Here is a 24,608-nt window from a genome sequence, read left to right as displayed (position 1 = left end):
TCCATATATGATTTGTCATCCATCTGCAAACATACACTGTCCAGCCCTCTTCCAACACCTGAAAAACCAGGAATTTAAGGCTTGTACAGGCAGAGCACAGTGAGTTTTACAGTTCACAGTTCAAATTGGCTATTCTAAATCTTTTATTCATGTACATTCTCGTCCTTATTCAGTAAAAACTGTAAAAGTTTTAATTTCATTTGTGTTTTGCTGTTATTAGTCCCTGATGACAGTAAAGCAAAAGCAACTACCACATGTTGGAAGAAGTAGTCCTGAAAAACGGCACATACTCGCAGCTGATTTTATGACACTTTTACAGCAAAAACAACTAAACAGGCAGTCTGCTTAACATCATAGGGGGTTACACCTCTGCTGGTGAACACTCTCATGGTCTTAGACCAAAGAGAAATGACCCCAATCTGATATATGGTCACAGTCTTCCTTTCTGCTCTAGTTACGACTCTAACAAAAAGTGTTGCCGCAAAACACTGTAATAACAGTTTACATTAAACCCAAGTTTTTCATTTAATTTAGCAACAGAATGAAATATTATGATACGCAACTTTTTCCAAAAGGATTCTGATCATTTCCCCCTCAAGTCCTTTCGTGCTTTATTTCATCAAATAAATCAGATGAACGCTTCACCAAGTGTACAACACTTTAATTGATCAACGATCAACTTAGGCTTACATGATTACAAGTATACAAGAAATCACTTAAAGTGTGACCAATGAAGATGCTTCCTCTCTTCCCTTCCTCTGCCTCCCTCACCGAGGCTGCAGTCAAACAATTAAACACCCGTGAAACTCGGATTTAGTCTCTGAATCTCACCGACTATCCTCACAGGAATATTTCAACCCTTTTGCTGTACTGTCAACCCAATATGGGTCCTTACACATCATTTAGGAAAGCACAGGCGCCTTTTCGTCGGGGTGGGAGTTAATGTTAATTGCAGTCAACTGTTTGTGTTACTCTGTGGTGGAGGAGGAGGGAGGGACATACAGAGGTGAGGAAAAGGCATCATTACAGCTGTTCCTTATTTTTCATCCACACATATGGCACTCATTGAAACACTCATGTATAGACAATAACAGGCACGTGCATGCACGCAGGTCGTCCTTCTCGCTCCGCCCTGCAGGCCGGGTGAGTCGTCCTATCTGTTATCTTACACGACTTTACAACCGTCGAGTTGCTCTCAATACATCTCCATCATGGCACAAATGTAAAACTCTAAATCTATAGATCTTTCTCTTAAAAGTCTTTGCTTCGTTAAAAAGTGTTTTTCGAAAGGCTGGTTTCACAACACTGGACTGGGTGACCACCAACGTGAAGCTTCAGCTGAAAGGGAGACACTTTCTTCAATCTTGGACTGCTTAGAAATTGATTTATGATGCTACTCAGGCGGACACTGAGATCAGTTATCTGATGGAGTGTGAACGGAGTGTAAGTAGTAGAATCGTGTGCACTACCCGGTTGAGTTTTTACCTCGAGGTGCATCGTTTTGAAATCAGTGAAGCTAGTTTGAGGAGAAAAGTCGACATTTAAGAAAGGAAATATAAAAAATGTGCAGGCTGGATTAACAAAAGTGCTGACTGCTGTGGCCCTGAAACATCAACATGTGGCTCAGGTTTCAAAAACGAAGAAGAAGAAGAAGAAGGTGTCAGCCCAACATCTGGTAACAGTTAATGTGATTTATCAGCTCTGATTCTGTACATAATACTATATAATTCATAAATATATTATTTTTTATTGCACACACTGCCATAAACAAACATAAGTTAATTTAACTTTATTCATTATAATTTCACTGTTTAACGGAAATAAACTGATATTTAACTAAGTATCAATTTACCTTTTTTTAAACAGGATTAAAACTCTTGAGATTGAGAATCTCTTGCAGTTATTTTGTTAGCTGGCACTTTGGACAAACAGCTGCTGGACGATGTTTGCACATGTGGAGTGCTGCTCTCGTGGTTTGCTAACCAGGCAGAGGGTTTGTCAAAATTATTAAAATGAAACATTCGGAGTCCTGACACGCCGTGGATGCAAACCTTTGCCCAGAATAACGCCTTTTGCTCACTTATACAACCTTAAATCATCGATGACGTAATAAACATACGGTATCTGCATGGGGTCTACCCAGGGTAGTGAAGCCAGCCTTTAAATTCATTTAAACAGTATGTGTTGGGTATCATGGGTGAAGTTCGTCTGCAGGAAGCCGGCAGGACCGTTGACTGTGTGAAAAAAAAAGCACAGCCGCAGTCCTCTCCACACCCTGCTCGGGTTAATGGAGTGCAGCGTCCAGTCAGTCCAGTGTGGTGCAACCGTAAGGCAGCTTTGTCTTGCTGTACCCTGTAATGCACAGGTGGATGAGGCCACTAAGGAGTGTGTAAATCACAATCAAAGAAATGCGTGCTGAGGCGGGAACTGCGTGGAAACGTTAACGGGAGGTGAAGTGGGCTGGACGCCTGTGGAGCCAACGGTTCGTTTAGCAAGTCCACACCTGAGGGAGACGGGAAAAGACACAGTAAGACAGGAGACGCGCACAGGGATACATCAGCTTTCAGTATGACTAGAAAAAAGAAATATTTCTAATAATCTTATTTTGAAAACGCACAAGATGCTGGTATAAGCAGAAAAAAGGTGACACAGATGACATAAAGGGTAAAAAGGTGAACCGCTGATGCAGTGGGTGGGTTGAGCTCAGATTTAAGGGTGGGGGTGATCGGTCGTACCTTGACGGTGCTGTCGACAGCTCCGGAGAAGAGGCGCCCTCTGGAAACGGCGAGCGCTGTTACACTACCCTGGTGTCTCAGCAGAGTCTGGGTGCAGATCATGTTGTCCATGCTCCACACCTACAACACACAAACGCAGCACTGCTGTCATGTTTGGCTGTGCACAGCGTGACTCGCAGGATGAGATGATGGGATGGTGTCGTCAGGAATTCCCAGGACAGCGCTGAGTGAGGTGCAACCTGACAGCGTCAGATGGACCAAAGCACAACGTCCCAGAGATGCTCTGTTGGATTTAGGTCAGGTGAGTGTGGGGGCCAGTCAGTGGTGTCAAGAACACCCGCCCACTAGTAAACCAACCACAGACGACTCAGATTAAAAATAAATAAAAAGTCTATAACCCTACAACAACAAGATAAGTGTGCTTGTTATATGAAAAAACTTAGTTTTCAGCTACACTCAGAGCACTGAAAATAGTTCCACTTTGATAAACCACAGTGCTTGTGAGTGTCACTTCCCTTTAACCAACTAATAAAAATCAAGTAAGTTAGAAACTACTGACATCAACAGTGTGAACTATCCCACTACCACCATGTCCGTCACAGGCCCCTCAGCCTTCATAACATCCTGTTTCCACATCAGGCAATCTCGTTTCCTTTCCTGTGAACTCACTCAGGCTCCGCCCCTCCTGATCACAGCCTTGTATATATTTATTACATCGTTATTAACATCTTTGGGACGAAAATAGTGTTTTTCTGAGAAGCAGCTGTTGTATCATGTAGGGGGCGTCGCTGACAGGGGCGCTCTAAAGTCAGCTCATCAGCTGAGCGCAGGGTTAACATAGTTGTGTCCTTTACTTTCATTTTTTGACTTAAGCTAAACAAACGGATATGAGAGTGGGAGGAAAATAGTTTACAAAATGTCAAACTATTCTTGTAATTCTGTCTAATGACACAATGCACTAAAATGTATTTCAGTGGAATGCATCCACCTCGACACACACACACACACACACACGCACAGACACACACACAGAGGACTCACCCTGAGGGAGCGGTCATAGGAAGCGCTGAACACTTTGGTCTGGTCGGGGGTGGAGATGACGGCCAGAGCGTAAACTGTTCCCACGTGACCTGTCAAGGTCCGCACCTGCTCTTTAGACTCAATATCCCACACCTGGGGAGGACACACAAACATCACCATTACCACCATCCTTCCTCCTACATCATCATCACAAACACACACAGAAAACAGCTTTGTAGCAATTTCCCCAGCTGGACTCCTTCAGGTCATGTCAGATGGACTTGCTAAGTCTTTGTGGTTGTAATCTGAACATTCACAGAAAAACCTATGCAACTATGAGATCAGTGTGTCCAACGGGATCAGTGACATGGGCTTAGCCACTGCTAAGAACGACAGAGGAAATGAAACTGTGCCTTACGTGGATGAGGTTTTCATAGGTGCCACAGACGATGTGGTGGTTGGTGACAGCAATGGAGTAGACGCTGCCCCCACTGGTCTGCAGGACATGAACACACTCCAGAGAGCGGATGTCCCAAATCTGACACACAGAGACAGAAAGCAGTTTAGTGGAGAAAAAAGAAAAAAGGAACGTGAGGGAATGTCCTTGACACGAGGGGAATGAACACAGCGCGCATACAAGCACGCTCGGTTATCAGCAGTGGAAAAAGTGAGTTACTCAGCAGCTGGAAGCCATCAATTTTCATCCTCATTGAATCACACGGTTTAACTGGCCAATTACAACACAGCACTGAAAACATTTAGGAAGCTGTAACCACAGTATTTCATAGATGAATCTGATCATTCATAAGTTATGAAAAACATGAAGTTTGTGTGGGTTGTGTAGTCAATGAGTCATGTTCACAGTGTACAGCACAACACGACTGACAGGAGAGCAGAGGAACATCCAGGAGGTATTCTGAATCCTCTATTTAAACTTGCTTTCAGCGATTTCCTAAGAGTACAGTTAACTAAGCATTAACAAAACACTGTTGTATAATCACTTTATAAAGATCTGGCTAACAGGAAACATGATCACTGATTCAAACGTTTCTGGCTACCTGCTGAATATTGCACTCATTCTCCCGTCATCTCTGATTTGATCTCCACTCCTCCTCCTTGTGGAAACATGCTGTTTTTATGCCATTAGAGGTCAATCCCCCCCCCCACCTTGCCTGTTATAGATTTAGATGTTTTCAAAAGCTCTCAAATAAAATGAAGAGAAATACAGTAAAAACATGAGGACAGATGACGAGAACTGTAGAAAACAAGTCTGAAATGTCACTTGAAGCCCAACCTTTCCCACCACGTCGACTCACTTTAACTATTGTTATTGCTATGTAAAAATAATCATGAATGCAGCTTTTTTTCAACATGAATCTGCCTCAATGCTCCACAGACTTAGAGTAAACATTTACCCATTATAGACTCATAAATATCTTCAATGTTATGCTTCTAGAGACTTATTAAATACAAATACAAATACAATAATCAATAATGATTCCACCAAGAAGCATGAATGGATTTTGGTGAAAGAAACACCAAATGAATACAATGTGAGCATAAAGAGCTGAGCCAGGATTGAGTTTGTAAACTGGATAACTCATTTTTGTCGAACCGATTTCACTGCAGTTAATAAGGAGAGTGTGTTTTACATTGTGATGCCACACAAAGGGTCTTTTTTGTCTCAGTGTTTTCATACTGTCCCACAAAAATAATACCATCGAATGACTCCAATTAAACTATATCCAGGGATCAAACAGACCTTTGGGGACTTTGTAACCAGTCTGTGTCAAATGTATGAAACTGCTAAAATATTTAAAAGCTTAACCGTCACCGAATACTGCCAACTAGGGCTGCCACGATTAGTCGACTAGTCACGATTACGTCGACTATCAAAATCGTCGACGACTGATTTAATAGTCGACGCTTCGTTTGAAGCTTTGTAAGATCCCAAAAGACGCAGGAATAAGTAGTAGGATTTAAGAGTGTAATAACGGACTGAAACAGAAGATGGCAGCACTGCATGTACAAGGATGCCAGCTGCCGTTAAACCCCGAAGAAGAAGAAGTAGCTCTGTCCCAGAATTCATAGCGCAGCCCAGCTCAGTTGTCAACAATGGCGGCAGCTAGTTAGTTTTAATATTACTCTTATTATTCTTTCTGGGTCACAAAATAAACGTTTAACATATTTTCAGGCGAGAATGTAACTGTGTAAACCTCAAATATCTGCTCAGTTTATCAAGACACCACATATTTTCAAAAGCGGTCCGACGTTTTCGGAGACGTCTGTTAACCACTAGCTCGATAGCTAGCCGGGGGCAAGGCTCACTAGAGACGCTGAGAACACCGGACTCCCGGCAAATCGTTTTCAAACCCACCGCCGTCTTTCGCTACTCAGGTTAAACATGCATAAGTCACTTAGATAACTTAAAAATGTTATTGTTTGGCTTTTTTCAGTATTTTATTTGTTCCTGAGTAAATCTGTTTGCCTGAGATTAAAGTTATAGTTTTTACACAGCTGAATAAACGTCAAGCAGACAGCTGGTTATCAGAAGTGTGAGATGCTCGAGAATATACTCCGGTGTCCTGTTATATTTTAGATAGCAAGGAGTTTATTAAACTTCACCGAAACAATCTGCAAATTTCATTAAAATTTAATAAACTATCATCTTGTCTTTATTTTTAGTTAGCACATACTTTAAACACTTAAAGCTGTAAGCTAATGATAGTTATATAAGAGCAGATGCATGCTGGTGCAATAAGCTGTACGTTTTACGTCCAATGGATGCATGACCTGATTAGTCGACTAATCGCAAAAATAATCGGTGACTAGTCGACTATCAAAATAATCGTTTGTGGCAGCCCTACTGCCAACATTTGTCAGAACAGTTTCTGCGGGTTTCTAAATGGCTCCTCCAGTTAAAGCGATGGCTAGAGACCAGCTGCTCTGCTCACAGGCGTCACATAACGGAGCGCCGGCTACTTCATCTCTCTTCCCTCATCCGTCATTCTTCCACAGACACAGTCCTTCGTTCCTACAACCAGTCCCTCTCGCTTTGCTCTCTGTTCTCTCTTCAACGTCCCTGAGGTAGTCATTAGTGGCCAACTGCAGCAAGACAGTGAGACGCGAGCATACACAAACACCCAACATGAAACGAGCCCAGACAGACACACACACAAACAGGCATTGCAAGTACTTTGAACAGTGAGGAAGTGAACGAAGCCGACGCACAAACTTTTGTCAGTGCTGAGAACATAACCGAGGGGATACACTCATGGATGCAGCTGTAACTGCACACAGGGGTTCAGTACTCTCACCAACACCCAGAGATGACAGAAAACAGAGCTGGAGACCTTGACCTAGCTCAACACACTAGCAGCAGCGCCTGCATTAAAACCGAAATGTATTTTTGGCTGTTCGTCCAGCTCTGCGTGTCCATCTTCCTCCGGATGTTTTTTTATTTTTACACATTGGCTCCAAAATTATCAACCAACACCTTCCAAATCCTACTCAAATCTGTCCCTGCCAAACCTGTTCGCTCTGCCACATCTCACGACCAAACTACGAACGTTTTGGATTACAACACAAAAAACAACCTGTGCCTAGAATAAGCATGTAATAAGCTCTGATCTCCTACCTGTTGTTGCTACGTCAAACTTGCCATTTTAGCACAACACATGTGTGCAAAGTGTAACAGCGACAGACTCAGTGCTGAAAATTCTGGAAAACAGATTTTACTGCAGGAAAAGTTACTGTTGTTGTTGTTGTTGTGATGCCACTAGCAGATTTCTACCAGCAAGCTATTGGTAACATTGTATAAAATTAGCTTCAGCTGACATTTTCAAGTTGACACGTTTTCTTTAATACACTCTGAAATCTAAATTACTGAAAAAACACTGTAATTTATAAAGCTACAGCATTCAATTCATCTTAAATAGTTTGAAGGTTTTCTGCGGAGAGACGAGGATGAATAATAACTAATGACTCTGGTAAAACATCACTGTTAGCCATGCTAGGTGTGAGTTGCTCAAATGTAAACTTTCACAGCATTAAATAAAGAACACAGCTGCTAGCATAACCTGTAACCTGGAATAATATAAAATAATAATAATAAAAAAACAAAAGCAAAACATCACCACCCCACACAGCACATCTGCTTGGAATAAGGATAAAAAATATATAGTACTAACAAATATTAAGACCAGCTGCTGTGAAAACAACAAATATTTTAGGAATCTGTCAAAAACTGTTTAAAAATCTAAGCAAAAAATTAAATAAAATTATTTAGTAGACAAATGACAACCTGAATTTACGTTTTTATACCTAAATTTAACAAACACACTGGACGGAGCTCCTGGTATCAATAGAATCAGAGCGTCCAAACTCTATGGGGTCTTCAGAGATCTGGAGGGGCTGAGGTTGTGCTGGGAGAAAGATCTGGGAATTCAGATTTCATAGGATTGTTGGAAGAAGCTGGTTTCATCGTGGTATGATTGCTCACGCGAAGCACAATCTCAGCTTATCCAATACAAGTTACTCCACAGAAATAACTGGACCCCCAGTAAGCTAGTCAGGTTGAATCTTGCTGACAATGACACCTGCTGGAAATGTCAGAAAGAAGCTGGGACAAATGACCATTTGTGGGACGGGATTATTAACCTTTTGAATGGTCTTTTTTATCTTCACCTTTCTAAGTCTCCAGCGTCTGTTACCTGACAGCGTTATTCTCACTGGAAGACAGAGGCTGTGGGTGCGTTTGGCTTTCATGACAGGTTGCAGGAGGCACTGGAAGTCATCTAAGCCCTGTTGTCTCAAGGAATGGACTGAACAAATGTCCAAAATGGGATTATATGAACGGGTTACGTACACAGTTAAGGGGAGAGAAGATATATTTTTAGGTCTGGGGTCCCTTTTTGCTGTACATAGACAATACATCTTTTAGATAATGTGATAAGTTGTTGTTGTTTTTTCTTTTTCTTTGACAGCCAGCAGAAGAAAGAAAATGTTTAATATAGCCAGTGGTCAAGGTCGTCTTTAGTTCCTAGGCACCTGTGTGTTTTGGCCCTGTTTTTTGCAAATAAGCAAAGGACAGAGAGTTGACAATATTATTATTCCTGTAGTTTATGTTTGTATGGTTCTCTCCATCTAAAACGTGAATAAAAAAAACAGACAAACAAACAAACACACTGGACTTCTCTGAGCAGTCAGAAATGAATCAGGCACAACATTCAACATCAAAAACTATTTTTTCCTGTTCAGGAGTTCAAGTAAATAACTGTAATTTGGCGTCTTAGTCAAAACAAAGTAATGCATTTTAAGATTTTTTTAATTGTTTTAATTGTGAATTAATGGATAACAACAATAATTATATTTTAGCATTAATAATATCACTTTGATTAAAGAATGATTTTGCTGGTGGAACAAACATCACAGACAAATAAAAAATGATCTTGTTTATTACCATTACTGTTTTGGACAGCTGTGAAATAAACCTCACATTGTGTGGTGGTCGAATAAATTTGTTCGTACGTATCAAATTTAAACAAAGAAAACTTAGAGACAGTCTTGATGTTTAACATAAAAGCACAAAGGAATCCAGATCCAGAAATCCTTCTGACTCCAAGGACTCAGTTTGTGCATAAAGTGGAGGGAATTTTCTGCCTTGGTGGAAATGTGCAGTCTCATAATGCTTTTTTATTTTGTTTGAATCATTTATAGCTGCTGAGTTATGATTGGACATAAGTAGGTAAAAGAGGCCACAAAGTTTAACATTGCTCTTTCTTACCTTGATGGTCTGATATGAGCCGCTGTACAGGTGGTTCTGGGAGGCCACCAGTGCTCGAACCCAGTGATTCAGTCCTGTCAGCTCCTTCTTCAGCTTCAGCTCAGTGCCCACGATGTCCCAAACCTACACACACATGCACACGAGAAGAAAATTCACTGAACTAACAGAGGAGGAAAAAAGTACTGGATTCAAAGATTCAAAGAGAATAGTCAACAAAATTACAAAAATACCTGATGGTGAAAAAATATTAAATGTTTGGTAAAACATTTGTTTACTAGAGTAAAACATAGCAATTTTAAATACTGGACTCATTTTCAGCTTCACCTTCATCAACATACCACAAAAAGCTAGTTTGTCACACTCACACACGCAAACAGCTGAACTGAGGCAGATACAATGACTCGAAACACAGCAGCAAGTCCACCTCTGAATGGCTCAAAACATGAATATCAAAACCCCCCCAAAATGAAGGTTTTAGAGTTAAAATCAAATCAGACTGAACTGCTGTGGCATGACCTTAAACAGGAGTTCATGCTGGAAATCCCCCCAATGTGGCTGAACTGAAACAATTCTGCAAAGAAGAGTGGCTGAAAATTCCTCCGCAGTCATATGAAGACAAATATCACAAACGCATGATTGTCACAACCAGTTCTTAAATTTAAAGAGAAATGACTTTTTCACATTGTCCCAGGCAGTTTGTATAACTTTGTTTAATTTAATAAATGAAATCTTCTTTTAAAAACGGCATTTTTTATTTATTCTGGTCAATTTTTTCTAATGCTAAAAGTCATCTGAGGATCTGAAACATGTTTAAAAACAAAAAAAACAAGAAATCAGAAAATCCATTTCAACAGCACTGCAGAGGTGGAAACATTCAAGCGTAATCTGTCACTGAACTGATGTTGAGAAAGGCTGAGTGAAGGGGTTGGAGCGGGGGGAGGGAAAGCCTCAAGTAAGGAAAGTCCCTTTTGTGGGAGCACTGACATCACAGACATAAAGCACCAATTCATCCTCTTCTTCTCTGTCACTAAAGGCTACAGTCCAAGTTTATTTATTTTTTCACATTTTCATATTCTTTGCAGATGTCAGCTGTGCAGGATTTAGGCAAATCCATCTACTTCTACAGATTTGAAAACCATAAAATAACCCAACATACACTGTGTGAAATATGCTGCACATAACAGTACCTTGATGGCCTTGAGGGAGCCGCTGAACAACATGTTGTGGGAGGAGACCAGTGTGCATACAGGGTTGTCATGGGCACGGATAGTATTGACTTTCTGGAGTGTCTGAATGTCCCACACCTACACAAGATGCACAGTTGGAGGGAAAATGCATGACACAAATAAATGAGCTTCTAGACATATGAAAACATTCCATCGTGAAATTTTATAAGCTTGGTCCTAAAAGAGAGATGCAGAGATGTTACTTACAATGATGGTGCAATCTGCAGAGCCACTGTATAGCCTGTTACTATGGAGAGGAAAAAATACAACTGAGTCATCCTCTGAGATTCCTGCAGCTCATAGAAATCCAATGATTACAACATGTGTGTTTGCATGTATGAATTATGTTACCCTTGGATACACAGAGCCAGCACGATGCCATCATGACCCTCCAGGGTTTTCTGACATTTGTAGGTGGTGCAGGTGTCCCACACCTTAGAGGAAGAGAAGCAGTCACTTAGTATTTCTGTGCATAACAACAACTCTACAATTCCTAATTTCTACAAAACAGGGTTATATGTGGAAGTTGTCTGAATCTCTTTGGAAATGGGAGTGAGCAGGCAAAAATAGCACGTGTACAAAAACGGGTAAATGAGTGTAGCCGTTACCTTAATTGTCTTATCAGAAGAGCCAGAGAAGAGCAGGTCTCCAGTGGAGTAGACACAGAGACACCAGACGGGACCCTGGTGGCCCACAAATGTCCCCTTACACTTGAAGATCTGCTGGGGGTCGTATGCTACACACAGGCAGAAAGACAGCATAGACTGGATTTGTATTTTTCATTGGAGAAACACAGTGCGAGGAAAATAACTGAAACGAGGTTAAGAACAGGACTGAAAGGTGGATAAAGAAAAGGGAAATGGAAAAGCGTGAGTGGGGGGGAGGAGGGAAATACTGAGAGCTGGCAGAGCTACAATTTGCATTTCAGGTTAAAGCTTTCACAGATTTTCACCCAATGCTGAGAGAGGGGAAGAGTAAAGGCAAACAGACACTTACAGCCCAGGATTCCCATGTTGAGCCTGGCATTGATGTGGGACAACTCATCCTGCAGGGACAAAGTAAGTATTTCAGTAATATTTCAGAACCTAGGCTTATTACTTACTTACTTACTTATGTGACTTATTATTAGTCACATAAACTCCAGTTCAATCATTCACACACACACACACACACACACACTTACGTTAAGCATGGAGGCATCTCTACGAAACTCCATCAGGTCTTCGCTGAGCTTGCTCTGGTTCTCATCCAGCACATCTGAAACACACGCAGACACACAAGGTCTTTAAGACGATGAGAAAAACTTTAAAAAGCACAACTAAATGTTTACTATAATTATTAATTACGGATTGGTGCTGCGGCTGCAGTGATGCGGACGCTGTACCGGTCTGTGGTGGCGAAGAGCGAGCTGAGTGTAAAAGCGAAGCTCTCAATTTACCAGTCGATCTACATCCCTACCCTCAGCTATGGTCACGAGCTGTGTGTAGTGAATGAAAGAACGAGATCGCGGATACAAGCGGCAGAAATGGGCTTCCTCCGAAGGGTGGCTGGCCTCTCCCTCAGAGATAAGGTGAGAGGTTCGGCCATCCGGGAGGGGATCAGAGTAGAGCTGCTGCTCCTCCACATCGAAAGGAGCCAGTTGAGGTGACAAGGATGCCTCCTGGGTGAGGTGTTCCACCGGGAGGAGGCCTCAGGGCAGACCCAGGACAAGCTGGAGAGATTATATCTCTTGGCTGGCCTGGGAACGTCTTGGTGTTCCCCCGGACAAGCAGGAGGAGGTGGCTGGGGAGAGGGAGGTCTGGGCTTCTCTGCTTAGGCTGCTGCCCCCGCGACCCAGCCCCGGATAAGCGGAAGAAAATTGATGGATGGATATTAATTACCCAGGTTATGTGTCTCTTTTTATTTTAAGTCTGTGCTGCATTTTGCAAATCATGAAGTGCTACTTTCTTATATAGTTTCTCCATTACAGAGCATAGCATAAGGCAGCATTTGAGAGGGTCTCCTGCTAGCTCCTAAAGGAGCAATTACCTGTAGCAGCACGCCTGCTGATTTAGTAGTTTTTAAATCTGTAGTCCTCAACCCTACCCACACCGAGTTAAGAGACAACACGCATAAGGAGATGCACGTGATGCAGATTCTTAAAAGGCTCCAATTTTAACTCACACATAGATAACACTCCATCATATCCAAGATCTCCATTCCCCATACCCCCCTTTCCTTTCCGGCCCAAAAACAAACCTGATATACACTGCACTTCTTCTGTCAGCAAGTTCCAAACTACAGCTGTTAATGGTTTGCGGTTATAAATTGCAAGTGGTGGATGTTTATATTTATACAAACATGTAGGGGACACAGACCCATGATGGTGCAATGAATCGCCACTGGCAGCCATTCAAAAGAAAGTAAACATCATAGGGAGACGAGCTAAGACAGCTCGCTTCAGACGGAGGATGAACTAAGATGCTGCACACATGTATGGTGAACTATTTTGAACTCCTACAAAGCTCATCTAAAAAGAGCTCAAGAATAAAAAGATAGAACTAAAAATAATCCTAACAGGTCCATGCGACTTTGGAAACTGGCCTGACCAAAATAAAACTATTTACCAACAACTATAGTTCCACTTAAAGCCTTATTAAGTAAATGAACTAAGTCGGAACTTCCCTTCAGTCTGTGAAACATCCACAGGAAGTATGAGACAAATATCTTCTTACTGAATCAAATTTGATGGCTCCTAGAGTCGATTACAGCAAACCGCACATCTTGGTATTCAGTACATGTTGTGCTGATAATATACTGAATACTCAAATAAGCTGAAGTGTGAAGACATGTCTGATCTATTCATGATATTAGTTTGAGAGTCTGTGCTTGTCTTTCACATGCACTGCTTTGCTGAATACTTGGGCAAAGTGAACTATTTAAAACACATTCTTTATATAAGCTGTATACCTGAGGTACCACAGCACCTGTTTCTTGACAGCTGCCTATACAGCATCACTGAGCCACATACAAACAGCCCACCTGCTCACTGAAGCTCAACTACATCTTGTTCCAAGCATATAAATATGCAAATGATGTTGCTGAATGTTAGAAAAAGAGAACTGATTCTTAGTTCTGCTTTTCCGTCATCTCACCAAATTTGAGCTCCAGGTTTTTCTCTAGTTGATCCAACTTCTCAGATAATTTCCCCAACATGGAGCGTAGGAAAGCGATGTCTTGGTCCTTCTGAGCCAGAGTGAGCTGCATCTCATGGAATCTAAGCAGTCAAAAGTCAGAAGTCACATTCAGACCGATGGAGAGCTTAACAGAAACGGTTCAGCACAACAAAAGTCTGTTTATCTGAGCTCACCTGTCATCAGTCTGCTGCAGAAACTCCTTGAGGCCCTCAAATTTACAGACCTCCAGGTGTGTTTCATATGTGTCCTGGTTGCCTATGAATGTGCAGCTGTTGGCAAGGAGACAAGATGCAGATTACTGACAAGTAAAACAGCAGATATGAATACAGTAAAGTAACAGTGCCAATGGAAAAAAAGCAAGAAATAATTTCATAGAATGAACAAAATATGCTGGATAAGAAATGGAGAAAGGTGAAAATAAGACATCAAAGCACTGTTTTTAGGATTACCCGTATTTGGAGTGTGGACATTTGATGTGTTCGCATTCTTTGAGGTGAGCCTCCAGGTTCATGGTGAGCAACGGCGGGCAGGAGGGGTTGTTTGGGCATCGCACGGGCCTGTAGTCACAGCTGGCCTCATGTTCTCTGCAAACAGAGATGTTGGGACGATGAAAGCAGAAAATGTTTTTTAACAGGATACAAACAGACTATACAGCTCTTTGTTTCACTTTAGATTTCAGAAATGTTTCCTTACTTGCGTGTAGATAGTTTGATTGTGAACGGGCAGCCCAGTGGGTCCACCTCGTAGGCTCCAGGTTTCCCGGCCACTGAGGTGTTGGAGGCCGTGGCGCCGGCCGCGCTGCTGCCTACAGCCCTGCAGCCGTATTTACAGTGGATGAAGAGCTCTCCAATCTGCTCGGCTACTGCAATGTTGTTCACCACAACCGTTAACTTCGCTGCATCCACAGGGCACTTATCTGCAAGGAGCACAAATATTAATTAGGTAGGGTTAAAATCGAGTAAACTTCAAAATTGTACTGCAATAAATGTCTGTTACACATTTTTAGGGTTACCTGAAGTCAAGGCACATCGTCTGCAGAAAGTGTGCTGCAGAAAGAGGAAGTTAGAGTTAGTTTAGTTTTACTTTGCTTTAAAACATCTGGATATTTGGTGAGCTCTGACGGTCACACATGCATCTAATAAAGAGTGGCAGATTTCCTGATTTACTGCAATGCTAGCAGAAATTGTTGGCCACCAGGGATTTACAGCCACTTCTACTAGTGCATTTAAAATAACCTAGAATATTGTGGAAATGCGTTTGGTTTTTTTAGTACGTCATTAAAAAGGGTAAACATTCATATAGTCTATTTTCATTCCAATTCACATTATTCAGAAATCCAGTAACTCAGGCACTGGATGTGCCCTGTATGATCCCCTTTCTCAAGCAGTCCTTTGTCATCACTATTTTATTTATTTGACAGCTGGATATCAACAGCATGTCAGTTTTAGCACTTTTTCAGAGTCACAATCAAACCTTTAGAGGAAACCGAGCACAACTGTGATGAAATTTGTTGGAGGTTTTTACAAGCTGTTGGACAAACTATGGAAAAAAAGAGGAAAAACTTTCAAAGCACAGGCAGATGGACAGAAAGAAAAAGATTACAAGTTAAAAGAAGACTCACCCCACACGTGGTGATGACGGGGTCCTTGAAGACGTTGCAACACAGCTGGCAGCAAAGTTTGACTGAAGGCTGCTCGGCAAAGACCTGCGGCTCCTGCTCACAAACATAAACTTGTGTTAATTTACTCAGACTGTGTGCGACTTCAACTCCAAAACTGTGCTCTGTGTGTCTGTGTAGATCTCTAAATGTACTGCAAGGCATCTGTTTATATTTGCTTCCATATATGTAGAATAAATATAAGTGCCGGCTGCCATACCGTGTCCTCCTCCTCTTCGTGCAGAGAGAAAGTGGAGCGCAAGGACATGTTGGACTCGGAATGGAGAGATCGGACTGAGATGGCCGAATCTGACCTCCGAGGAGTACCGATGGGAGGCTGAGGAAGGGAAAAGAAGCAACGAGGAAGAAGAGGTCATAAACAAATCCCACACTAACAGTATCACAGCAAATCCTCATGCGTGCAAATATGAAAAAGATGCAGAGCGTGAAAACATTTCATGTTTTAGTCCAATAAATGATCACTTTGACTAAGTTTTTATGAACTGGATGTTGAGTTGGATGTGTGCTTACCATTCCATCGTCGTCATCACGGGGGGAGTAGGTCAGAGTGCTTGAGGAGGAAGGAGTCCGTCTGTGCTGCTTGTAAGTGCTGGAACCTTCTGCTGAAAAAAGAAAGGGAATACTCAGAGGAAAGAACACTACAGTAAAACAAAAGAACTTCAGTGACATCAAGCAAACACGCAGTGGTGTGTTAATTATGTGTCACCTTTAGCTCCAGCAGCTGAGAAAGTTGGAGCGAATGAGGCCTCCATCCTGCTCTGCAGTGAAGAAAGATGCACAGATGGAATAGCTCAGAGTCAAAGTTTCAGTTTATTTTAAAATAAAACAAAAGCTCTGATGGGAATACATTGCATATCATGAGTACAATGAGTAATAGTGTACAATGAATACTAATTCTGCTACATGATTCAAATTTCTGCAAGTGTCTCTCACCCCGTTGCCAGAGTCTGCTGAGGGGCTGGAGGGGCTGCTGGGGATGGTTGCTGTGCTAGCTATCGCTGCTCCTCCGGAGTATCGGTTGTAACGAGGAGTCTTACCACTGCTCATAACCCAAAGCACACACTCAGAATATGTGAGGAAAGACTAGCAGGTAGCTGGACTGCTAGGCCTAGGAAGAGGTAAAAGGACAAGGAGGACATTAGCGTGACACATACTGTAAAAACAATATCAGTTGGTATGGTTATTTCCCTCCGACCAGAACTACGGAAGTCCGAGTAAAAAGAGCTTAAGCACGTAATGCTTGCTTTAAGTTAGAGTTATGTTTCAACACAGAAAAAAAATTAAAAATAAAAGCCACATGCCCACAGTTGGCTTGAGGAATGCCAGCAACTGCCAGAAGCTACAGCACAGCTTTAATCTACATGAGAGGCAACGCAGTAAAAAAGAAACAAACCAGTGGAGTTACTGTTGTTAAGGCGACATTTGACCTACTTTACTGGCCTCAAGCACAACAACACAATCAAACATAATTATTTCAATTCACGGAAAAGATGACGTTTATGAAGAAGTTTTATGTTTTAGTCTGTTGAATCCAACTATCCAGAAAACCCAGAGCACAAATCCAGCAATAACAGGAAGTTCAAAGTTCAGTCATTCATTAATTAACTGGTTAAATTAAAAACAAAAACTCTAAAGTTCTAATGTTTCCTTTCTGCTAGTACTGTGTCGTTTGTCTCATTCACAAATATACACACAAAAAACTCCTCAGGTACCCCCAGACTGAAATCTGAGGCCCAGCTGATCTGAGAGGATAGAAAGTAATGTGAATTTTTTTTAATGTCATTACAGGATTTCCTATCTTTCTGTGAACAAACCGTGGCCTCTTGCTGTTTTACAAGAAAGCTTTTCAGTTTTGGGACGGTTCGAGCAGAACTGAAGTAACAACATGGACTACTGAGAATGAGAAATATTATCATTTAGTTACTGAACTGACAACAAATTAAGAAATTCAGACTGTTTTGATTTGTCTAATGCCTAAACAGAACATGTTCTGAGTCAGTGCATTAAATGTTTGTAGTTTTTGGACTGTTGGTCAGGCTAAAGAAGACATCTGAAGACTGATTTTCAGACCATTAAAAAAAATTAATGACTCATTAAAAAAAAGTAGATGTCAGCTTGAAGTGGACTTATGCTCATTTTCAACTCCCTCCCCCCTCCGTTTGACACACCTTTCTGCTGATTGTGCTTTGAGGCTGAGATGACCATATTAGGAAATTTGCTCCAATGACATAATACAGAGCCAAGAGCAGAAAAAACTGAAGCTGGAGCTTTTGTTTCCCAAGGATTTCTTGCATCTATCCCATCTTTATTTCATAGGAGCATCCAATTTTGTAATTATTTATATCTTCTTCTTTTGGCCACAGCAGATTATCTTTCTCCAGCTCACCCTATCCCTTGCAACCTCCTCTGTCACATCAACCCTCTCCATGTCCTTCTCGTGACATCCATGAACCTGCTCTGAAGTCTCCTTGTTATGCTTCCAACTGGCAGCTCAATCTTGATTATCATATCCCCAATATATCCACTATCCCTCCTCTTCACATGTCCAAACCATCTCAGCCTTGCCTTACTAACTTAATCTCCAAATTGCTAACCTAGGCTGCCACTCTGATACACTCATTTCTAATCCTGTCCATCCTGCTCACTCTCAATAAAAATCCTAACATCTTCATTTTTGCCACCTTCAGCCCAGACTGTCTTTTATCAGTCCCACCATCTCCAAACCAGCCTTCACAGCAGTTCCCTCTACCATGTTGTAAACCTTCCCTTCCGCTCTTGCTATCATTGTGTGAATGCCGTGAGGCACTGTGAGACCCGGTGGTCAAGGTTCGAATCCTACCTGTGGCTGTTGCCACACGTCTTCACCGCTTGCACACACTCCACTTTCTTGACACATTTCACTGTACCCTTTCAAAAAACGCAGTTTTCAGCAAAGACTTCAGCTTCTACACAGTGTTTGCAGATAGCAGATAGTTCTCCTTCTGCTGTTTTCAGATTCTACTACACGGCATTCACACAGCATTTTCGCAGGAAATGCAACTTTTTCTAGTTGCTGTCTGTCTTACATATTAAGACAGAAAAAAATAAGGTAAAACATAATAGGTCGTGTTTATTGACAAAGTGAAATAATTATAAGTCTCTTAACTGGGAGAGTAAAGCTGCATCAGCCAGCAGCAGATCAGCAGAGGAAGTTCAAAATTCTACAAATTGTAGATTCATCTCGGATGTTTGCCTCGCAAGAGTGCTCATTCACACTCAAACACACATATACACTGTGTATATGTACATATTGATAGAAAGTACACATGCAGATAGTTAGCAAACAATAGCATATCTCTAATCCTTCTACCTTGTTAAAAGTAGTGCTCCTCCAAAGATATACACCGAGTCCAACTTATTCGTGTGCTAAACTTGTGAAACTGTGCTCAACATCTGCAAACCGTCAAACCAAGGGGAGGAGTGAGGGAGACATAGAGAGGGAGCAAAACAAGCACAATGGGGAGAGGGGGACGAGACAGCCAAAAAAACCAGTGACCCGGACAACTAGCTAATGATGCAAACGGAAAGGTATGCGGTCCGTGGGCTGGAGAGTCTGCCAGTGAACCTATTCAGGAGCTGTACTCGCTGTCATAAGCCCGGAGATTCCCGTAAAAAAAGGGGGGCGGAACACGAACACAAGAACACGAACACACACACACACACACACACACACACACACACACACACACACACACACACACACACACAACGGAACAAAGTTAAAGACAGCTAGCTGGCTAAATGCTTAAACGCGGAATATATAAGCGAATAGGCGTAAAGCGCGAGTTTCCTACTATAAAAGAAAGCTGTCTACAACCGTGTCTGCCTGCAGTCATGTTGTCAACAACCATGTAAACTGCGACAATTGCTAACCTTAAGTATCTTCTTTGCTAGCTTAACTTAGCTTATGTTACATTTTCATTAGCAATCACTGCGACTAACAGTCTGTGGCAAGAAAAACTAAAAACAACGGTCGAATAATCCGCTTTATTTTGTATTCAGCAAGAAAATGATTACAAAAAAGTCGTTTTGGCTTAGTTTTGTACACTTACCATTATATCTGTTTAACAACAGCGCAGCTCCAATTCTCTAGACGAATTCTGAAATCTTCCTCTTTGCCTCACATACACACGGCTCAAGATACCGCAGTGTGTTCTGGGACATGTAGTCGAACTCGTAACGCGTTCTCTTCACCAGTATACTTTTCTCCGCTGTTAGACTATACCACCCACAATGCACCTCGCGCACCTGCCATTGGACTTGATGCTGTCAGTAAAATTCCGCAAACCAACTGGGAAGTGCGTTATTCCCAAATATATCCACAGTCTGACGAGATCAGCCTCGGTATTGGTTCCTGACCGACACGGACACGGAGCGGCCACCATCACGTTATACGTGCAGGGCACGTGGAGGGTGGTCTGATGCGGAGAGGTATTGAAGTGTAAAATAATGTTACAAATGCTGTGATTTCTCGGGAAATGGCGACATTTGGAACACATGAGCTTATTTCCATCATATTGCGCCACTCTCATAGACAACTTATTCCCAAATGACACGGAAATACTACTACTACTGATAAATTTTATCAGCCAGCATCTTCAAGTGTTTACAGTTTATGATAGAAATAATCAGATTAATAAACTGGACTGAAAGAAAAGAACACATACACACGTTTAATGACACAGAACTGGACAATATTAGACAATAATATGAATAACAATGGGCGTACTGCACAGTGTTTTGTGTGATGTATGCTGTCATTTTGTTGAAATCATATAATCATATATAACATATCATTTCAAACAAGTATGTTTCCAAACAGAATGAAAAAAAGCTAAACATATAACTATTAAATATACGAATCTATAAGCAGACACTACTTCACAAACCACAAGCCGCTGGGTTAGTCATGACCTTATAAAAAGACATGCTACAATAAATAATAATATATTAATTAAAAAAAGGAACCTTATGGCATCAGAATATAGTTTCTCCCAGTAACTATGACAATGTTTTGTATTTCATATAGTGTAGAAATTATGTGTAATTAGAAGTATATTTATTCCTGTAATTCAGGTTTATATAAATAAGGAAGGGCAGCATGGTGGCATTGTGGTTTGCACTGTTGCCTCACATCAAGAACATTCAATTCCACCATCAGACTGGAGTTTTTCTGTGTTTGCCTGGGTTCTCTCTGGGTACTCTGGCTTCCTCCCACAGTCCAGTTAAATAGAGTTAGTGGGGATAGGTTAACTGGAAACTGAAAATTGCCCATAGGTGTGAATGTGAGTGCGAATGGCTGTGTCTATGTGTTAGCCCTGCAACCAGGGTGTAGCATGCCTCTCGCCCTGAGAAAGCTGGGATAGGTTCCAGCTCCCTGAGTTCTGCGACCCTGAAAAGGATGAGCGGAAGAGAATGGATGGATAAATAATAATTGATAATTTATGGAGAAGAGGTTTAAATAAGTTTGCACTTTCTCCCACTCCGTTTCAGATATGTAAACTAAATAAGCAAATGTCAAGATACGCTTTGTATTCAACTTTTTTTTTATCGTATTTTTTTGTTCTATTTTTCCTAAATGACTGTCTGCATATTGTTTTACATGTTCAAAATAAATGAAACAATTGTGGTTATTGTGGTGTAATGGTTTGACGGATATTTTCTCAGCACACCTTTGGCCCCTTAGCACCAACCGAGCATCATTTAAACACCACAGCCTACCTGAGATCGTGTCCATCCCTTTACGACTACAGCGTACCATCTTCTGATGGCTGCTTCCTGAGTTCATTGTACTCAAATGACCTCTGCAGTCACCAGATCTTGATTCAATAGAGCACCTCAGGGATGTGGGAGATTGGTGAGATTAAGATCACGGACAAATCTGCAGCAACTTTGTGATGCCATCATGTCAACATAGACCAGCATCTCTGAGGAATGTTTCCAGCACCTCGTTTAATCTGTACAACAAACAATGCAGGGAGCTCTGAAGTCAAACCTGGGCCCAACCCAATACTAGTCAGGTGCATCAAACAAACTGACCAGTGAGTGTATATTAAGAGTATATAAGCTGTATTCAGTGTATGTGCATTCCCCCCCTCTTTCATTGTTTTACCCTCTTTTCACCAGAAGAGGGTACCACTCATTTAGATGTGATGAGACCACTGGGCTAAAAGGCAAATAGAAATAATGTAAACGTGACACAAAAAGAACTTTAATCCACCTGCTGGCATAAAAATAGCTGGTCACTTCATTTATAAGTGACATAAGTGGCATTTTACAGGCAACATTTTGACATGTCACAGCAGAAAAACATAGTCCAACTAAATTTAGATTGAATTTAGATAACTGCAGTGAAGAACCACCTTGATCATAATTTGAGTGAATAGACCAGCCACATTACTGCTTAGTTGTATTGTAGATATAGTAAATGTGTCCATTACTGTGCAAAAAGAAAAAAATAGAAGCTTTGTGACCTCAGTTAACAACTAAGTTCCCCTGCATGTAAAATGCTCGCACATCAGCAGAAAGATAAGGCTGTGTTCACCTTCACAGCAGTGATTTGGTGTGATAGATGTGGGATGAGGTGCAGGGACGCCAGAGAAGCAGAGTGGATCTTTCATCGGTACGCAGGGGGCTGATGGGCGCAGCTCTGCAGCCTGGAAACAGTAGGCGCAAGTGAATAGATGCCCACATGTAAGGACAGAGAGAGGGAGCTGTAAATAGAAAAGAGAGAGAAAGCCTGGGCCTGAATGCTGTAATGCAGCCATGAATAAGAGATGCTTTGAATGCAGCTTTGTTGATGCACGCACACACACTCAGCTCAGCGTTCCATTAGAGGAAACCCAGGCCATTAGTAGCTTTATCTTCTTTGTGTACAGCACTGACAAGACTCCCCTCTCCATCACACCCCCTCTGAGCACTCTCAAAAAACATACAAGAAAATAGAATACGCATACAAGCTGTGACACGCATACACATGCAGCCAGCCCTCCTGTCTCTCTCTCTGATGCAGATGTTGTGGATGGCTCTGTTTTAGCAGTGACTTGCAAAGCAGCCTCTCGAGTCCAACGGGGAAGGGCTTGTTTTCAAAAGGCCGCCTCTCCTTTCATGCTGATGCGATGCTTCAAACGGCTGACAGTACGCACAAAATATCTTTGCCAGTCTCTCTGAATGTGCAATTACAGAATGTTTTTGTGTCACACCGGTTCAGCGTTCATTCACAAAAACTCTTGTCTCCTTTTGTGCAGACAAACATGCCTGTGACAGCTGACAGTGTGCGCCGTGCTTTGTCTTCCTCCCTCTCACACATGAAACAGGCTTTGACATTTAAGTGTTTTACTGACTCGCAGTAACTGTCTTCTGTCTAACAGCGATTTACCTTTTTCTGCTGTATCCCTTCAGAAAAAATTGATCCTGAATTTAGGGATACGTGCATGCTTTTGTCTTTTCTAAGATGTTATAACAGTTTTGACCCTTAAAAACAGAGAGAAACATGTTGGACTGTAAGAATCTTATTGCAAAAGCTATCGTGATGCTAGGGGTAAAATGACCAGAATTAGCTGCATAGTTATTCACAGTAGAACTTGTCTTCAATAAATAGCCTTGGAACATATTTATATGTGAATGGAGCTGCTTGCACTGCATGAATCTTTAGTTCATGGATTACAGAGGATTTCAGCATTTTTCAAGTCGCTGTTGCTGTTGCTGTCATTCTGATTGCTCTAAGTGCTCTCATGGTGTCACTTTTGGCAGTGAGAAGTTGCTGATTTCAACAAACATCCTCGAATGACTTAAGATAGTCCTGAACTAGTTGGGCATTAACTAGTTAGACTAGGTCTGCTAGATATAAAGAAGCAGTTTGCAGTGATGTGAACTAAGAATATTTTTTAAGTGGCCCTTGTCCAATAAACTCTTCACCCTCAGTAAAGCCATACAGGAAGCAATATCACTTGTAGTTTAACTTCAATGAAAACTACAAGTGACTCTGGCGATCTGTGACCAAAAATCACAATGAGCTCTTGATCCAGCAGTCTCATTGTGACCAATTCACCCAGCGACAGCCAGCAACTGTTTACCAATCAGTTTGCAAATACAGAGGCCATTGAGCAGTCACTAGGTCTGTGTGACCGAGGCCTTAAACATTTGTTTTGGACAAATCATAATAATTTACACTTTACACTGCTAGACTAACTCAAGTAACTAAAAAGTATACAGGACAAAATATTTTGAGGTGCACTCCTAGTGAGAAACAATAAGAAATGTACACACACACACACACACACACACACACACACACACACACACACACTGACACCAAAAGCCCAGACCCGGATGCTTCTGGTCTTTGAAATGCAGGTGCAGGTGTGCTTTTATTCACATACCTGGTTTGGTGAAGTCAAAGTCAGCCACTCATGCCCACAGCGGTAAAAGAAAATAAAGGTCAACAGTGTCATTACATTTTTCAAAATAGATTATTTTAATACGATGCAGGTCTTGAAAAATGTATCACCGGCTTTGATTGGCAGATGATCAGGTGCGATAATCTGAGCAGAAAAAACGAACAAAAACAAAACATGATGTGATTGTTGTAAAGTGGACCCAAACAGCATTTGAAGGGGGTCTTAAACACAACTGTAATGAGATTTTTACAGCCACACAGCCAGCTCAGACCTGCTTATCCGCTGCCAGTTTGACTGAAGACTTCTGTGCAACCAAACCACGAAGCAAGGCTGCATCACCAACGTAGTTACTGATGGTCGTGTCATTACTATTGCGGTGTTTGCATCAGTCAGGGTTTCCACTCCCCTCTTTGAACTAAAACGCACATTTTTGTTAGGTTATTAAAGCATTACATGCTGCACATGCACATGCTTCCATGAAGCAGACGAGAGTATTATCCTTCTCTCTGTGTGGACAGTCTGCCCTACTCTGGACTGCCCAGTCAGTCCA

General features: G+C 41.7%; 1 protein-coding gene across 2 annotated transcripts; it reads right to left on the bottom strand.

Annotated features, from left to right (window-relative positions):
- Window positions 1-644: 644 nt before the first annotated feature.
- On the bottom strand, window positions 645-19,838 carry traf7 (TNF receptor-associated factor 7). 2 transcript variants are annotated; one of them, XM_063471214.1, is made up of 22 exons: window positions 19,712-19,838; window positions 16,554-16,728; window positions 16,327-16,378; window positions 16,131-16,219; window positions 15,820-15,936; window positions 15,564-15,656; window positions 14,955-14,988; window positions 14,636-14,858; window positions 14,392-14,526; window positions 14,116-14,211; window positions 13,901-14,022; window positions 11,950-12,023; window positions 11,763-11,811; window positions 11,375-11,502; window positions 11,118-11,200; window positions 10,974-11,013; window positions 10,728-10,844; window positions 9,541-9,663; window positions 4,174-4,293; window positions 3,777-3,908; window positions 2,736-2,855; window positions 645-2,503 (listed from the first exon to the last, which is right to left on the bottom strand). In XM_063471214.1, exons 2-22 carry the CDS (start codon window positions 16,665-16,667, stop codon window positions 2,489-2,491), a joined length of 2,076 nt encoding a protein of 691 aa, XP_063327284.1. In that variant the 5' UTR covers window positions 16,668-16,728; window positions 19,712-19,838; the 3' UTR covers window positions 645-2,488. The 2 variants fall into 2 exon arrangements, with proteins under 2 accessions (XP_063327284.1, XP_063327283.1); XM_063471213.1 differs by having other exon boundaries at window positions 16,131-16,222; window positions 19,712-19,837.
- Window positions 19,839-24,608: the final 4,770 nt, after the last annotated feature.

The sequence above is a fragment of the Pelmatolapia mariae genome, linkage group LG4, assembly GCF_036321145.2.
Source record: "Pelmatolapia mariae isolate MD_Pm_ZW linkage group LG4, Pm_UMD_F_2, whole genome shotgun sequence".
Taxonomy (NCBI): Eukaryota; Metazoa; Chordata; class Actinopteri; order Cichliformes; family Cichlidae; genus Pelmatolapia; species Pelmatolapia mariae.
The sequence above is the reverse complement of the archived record's forward strand: the minus strand, read 5'-3'. Positions and strand labels throughout refer to the sequence as shown.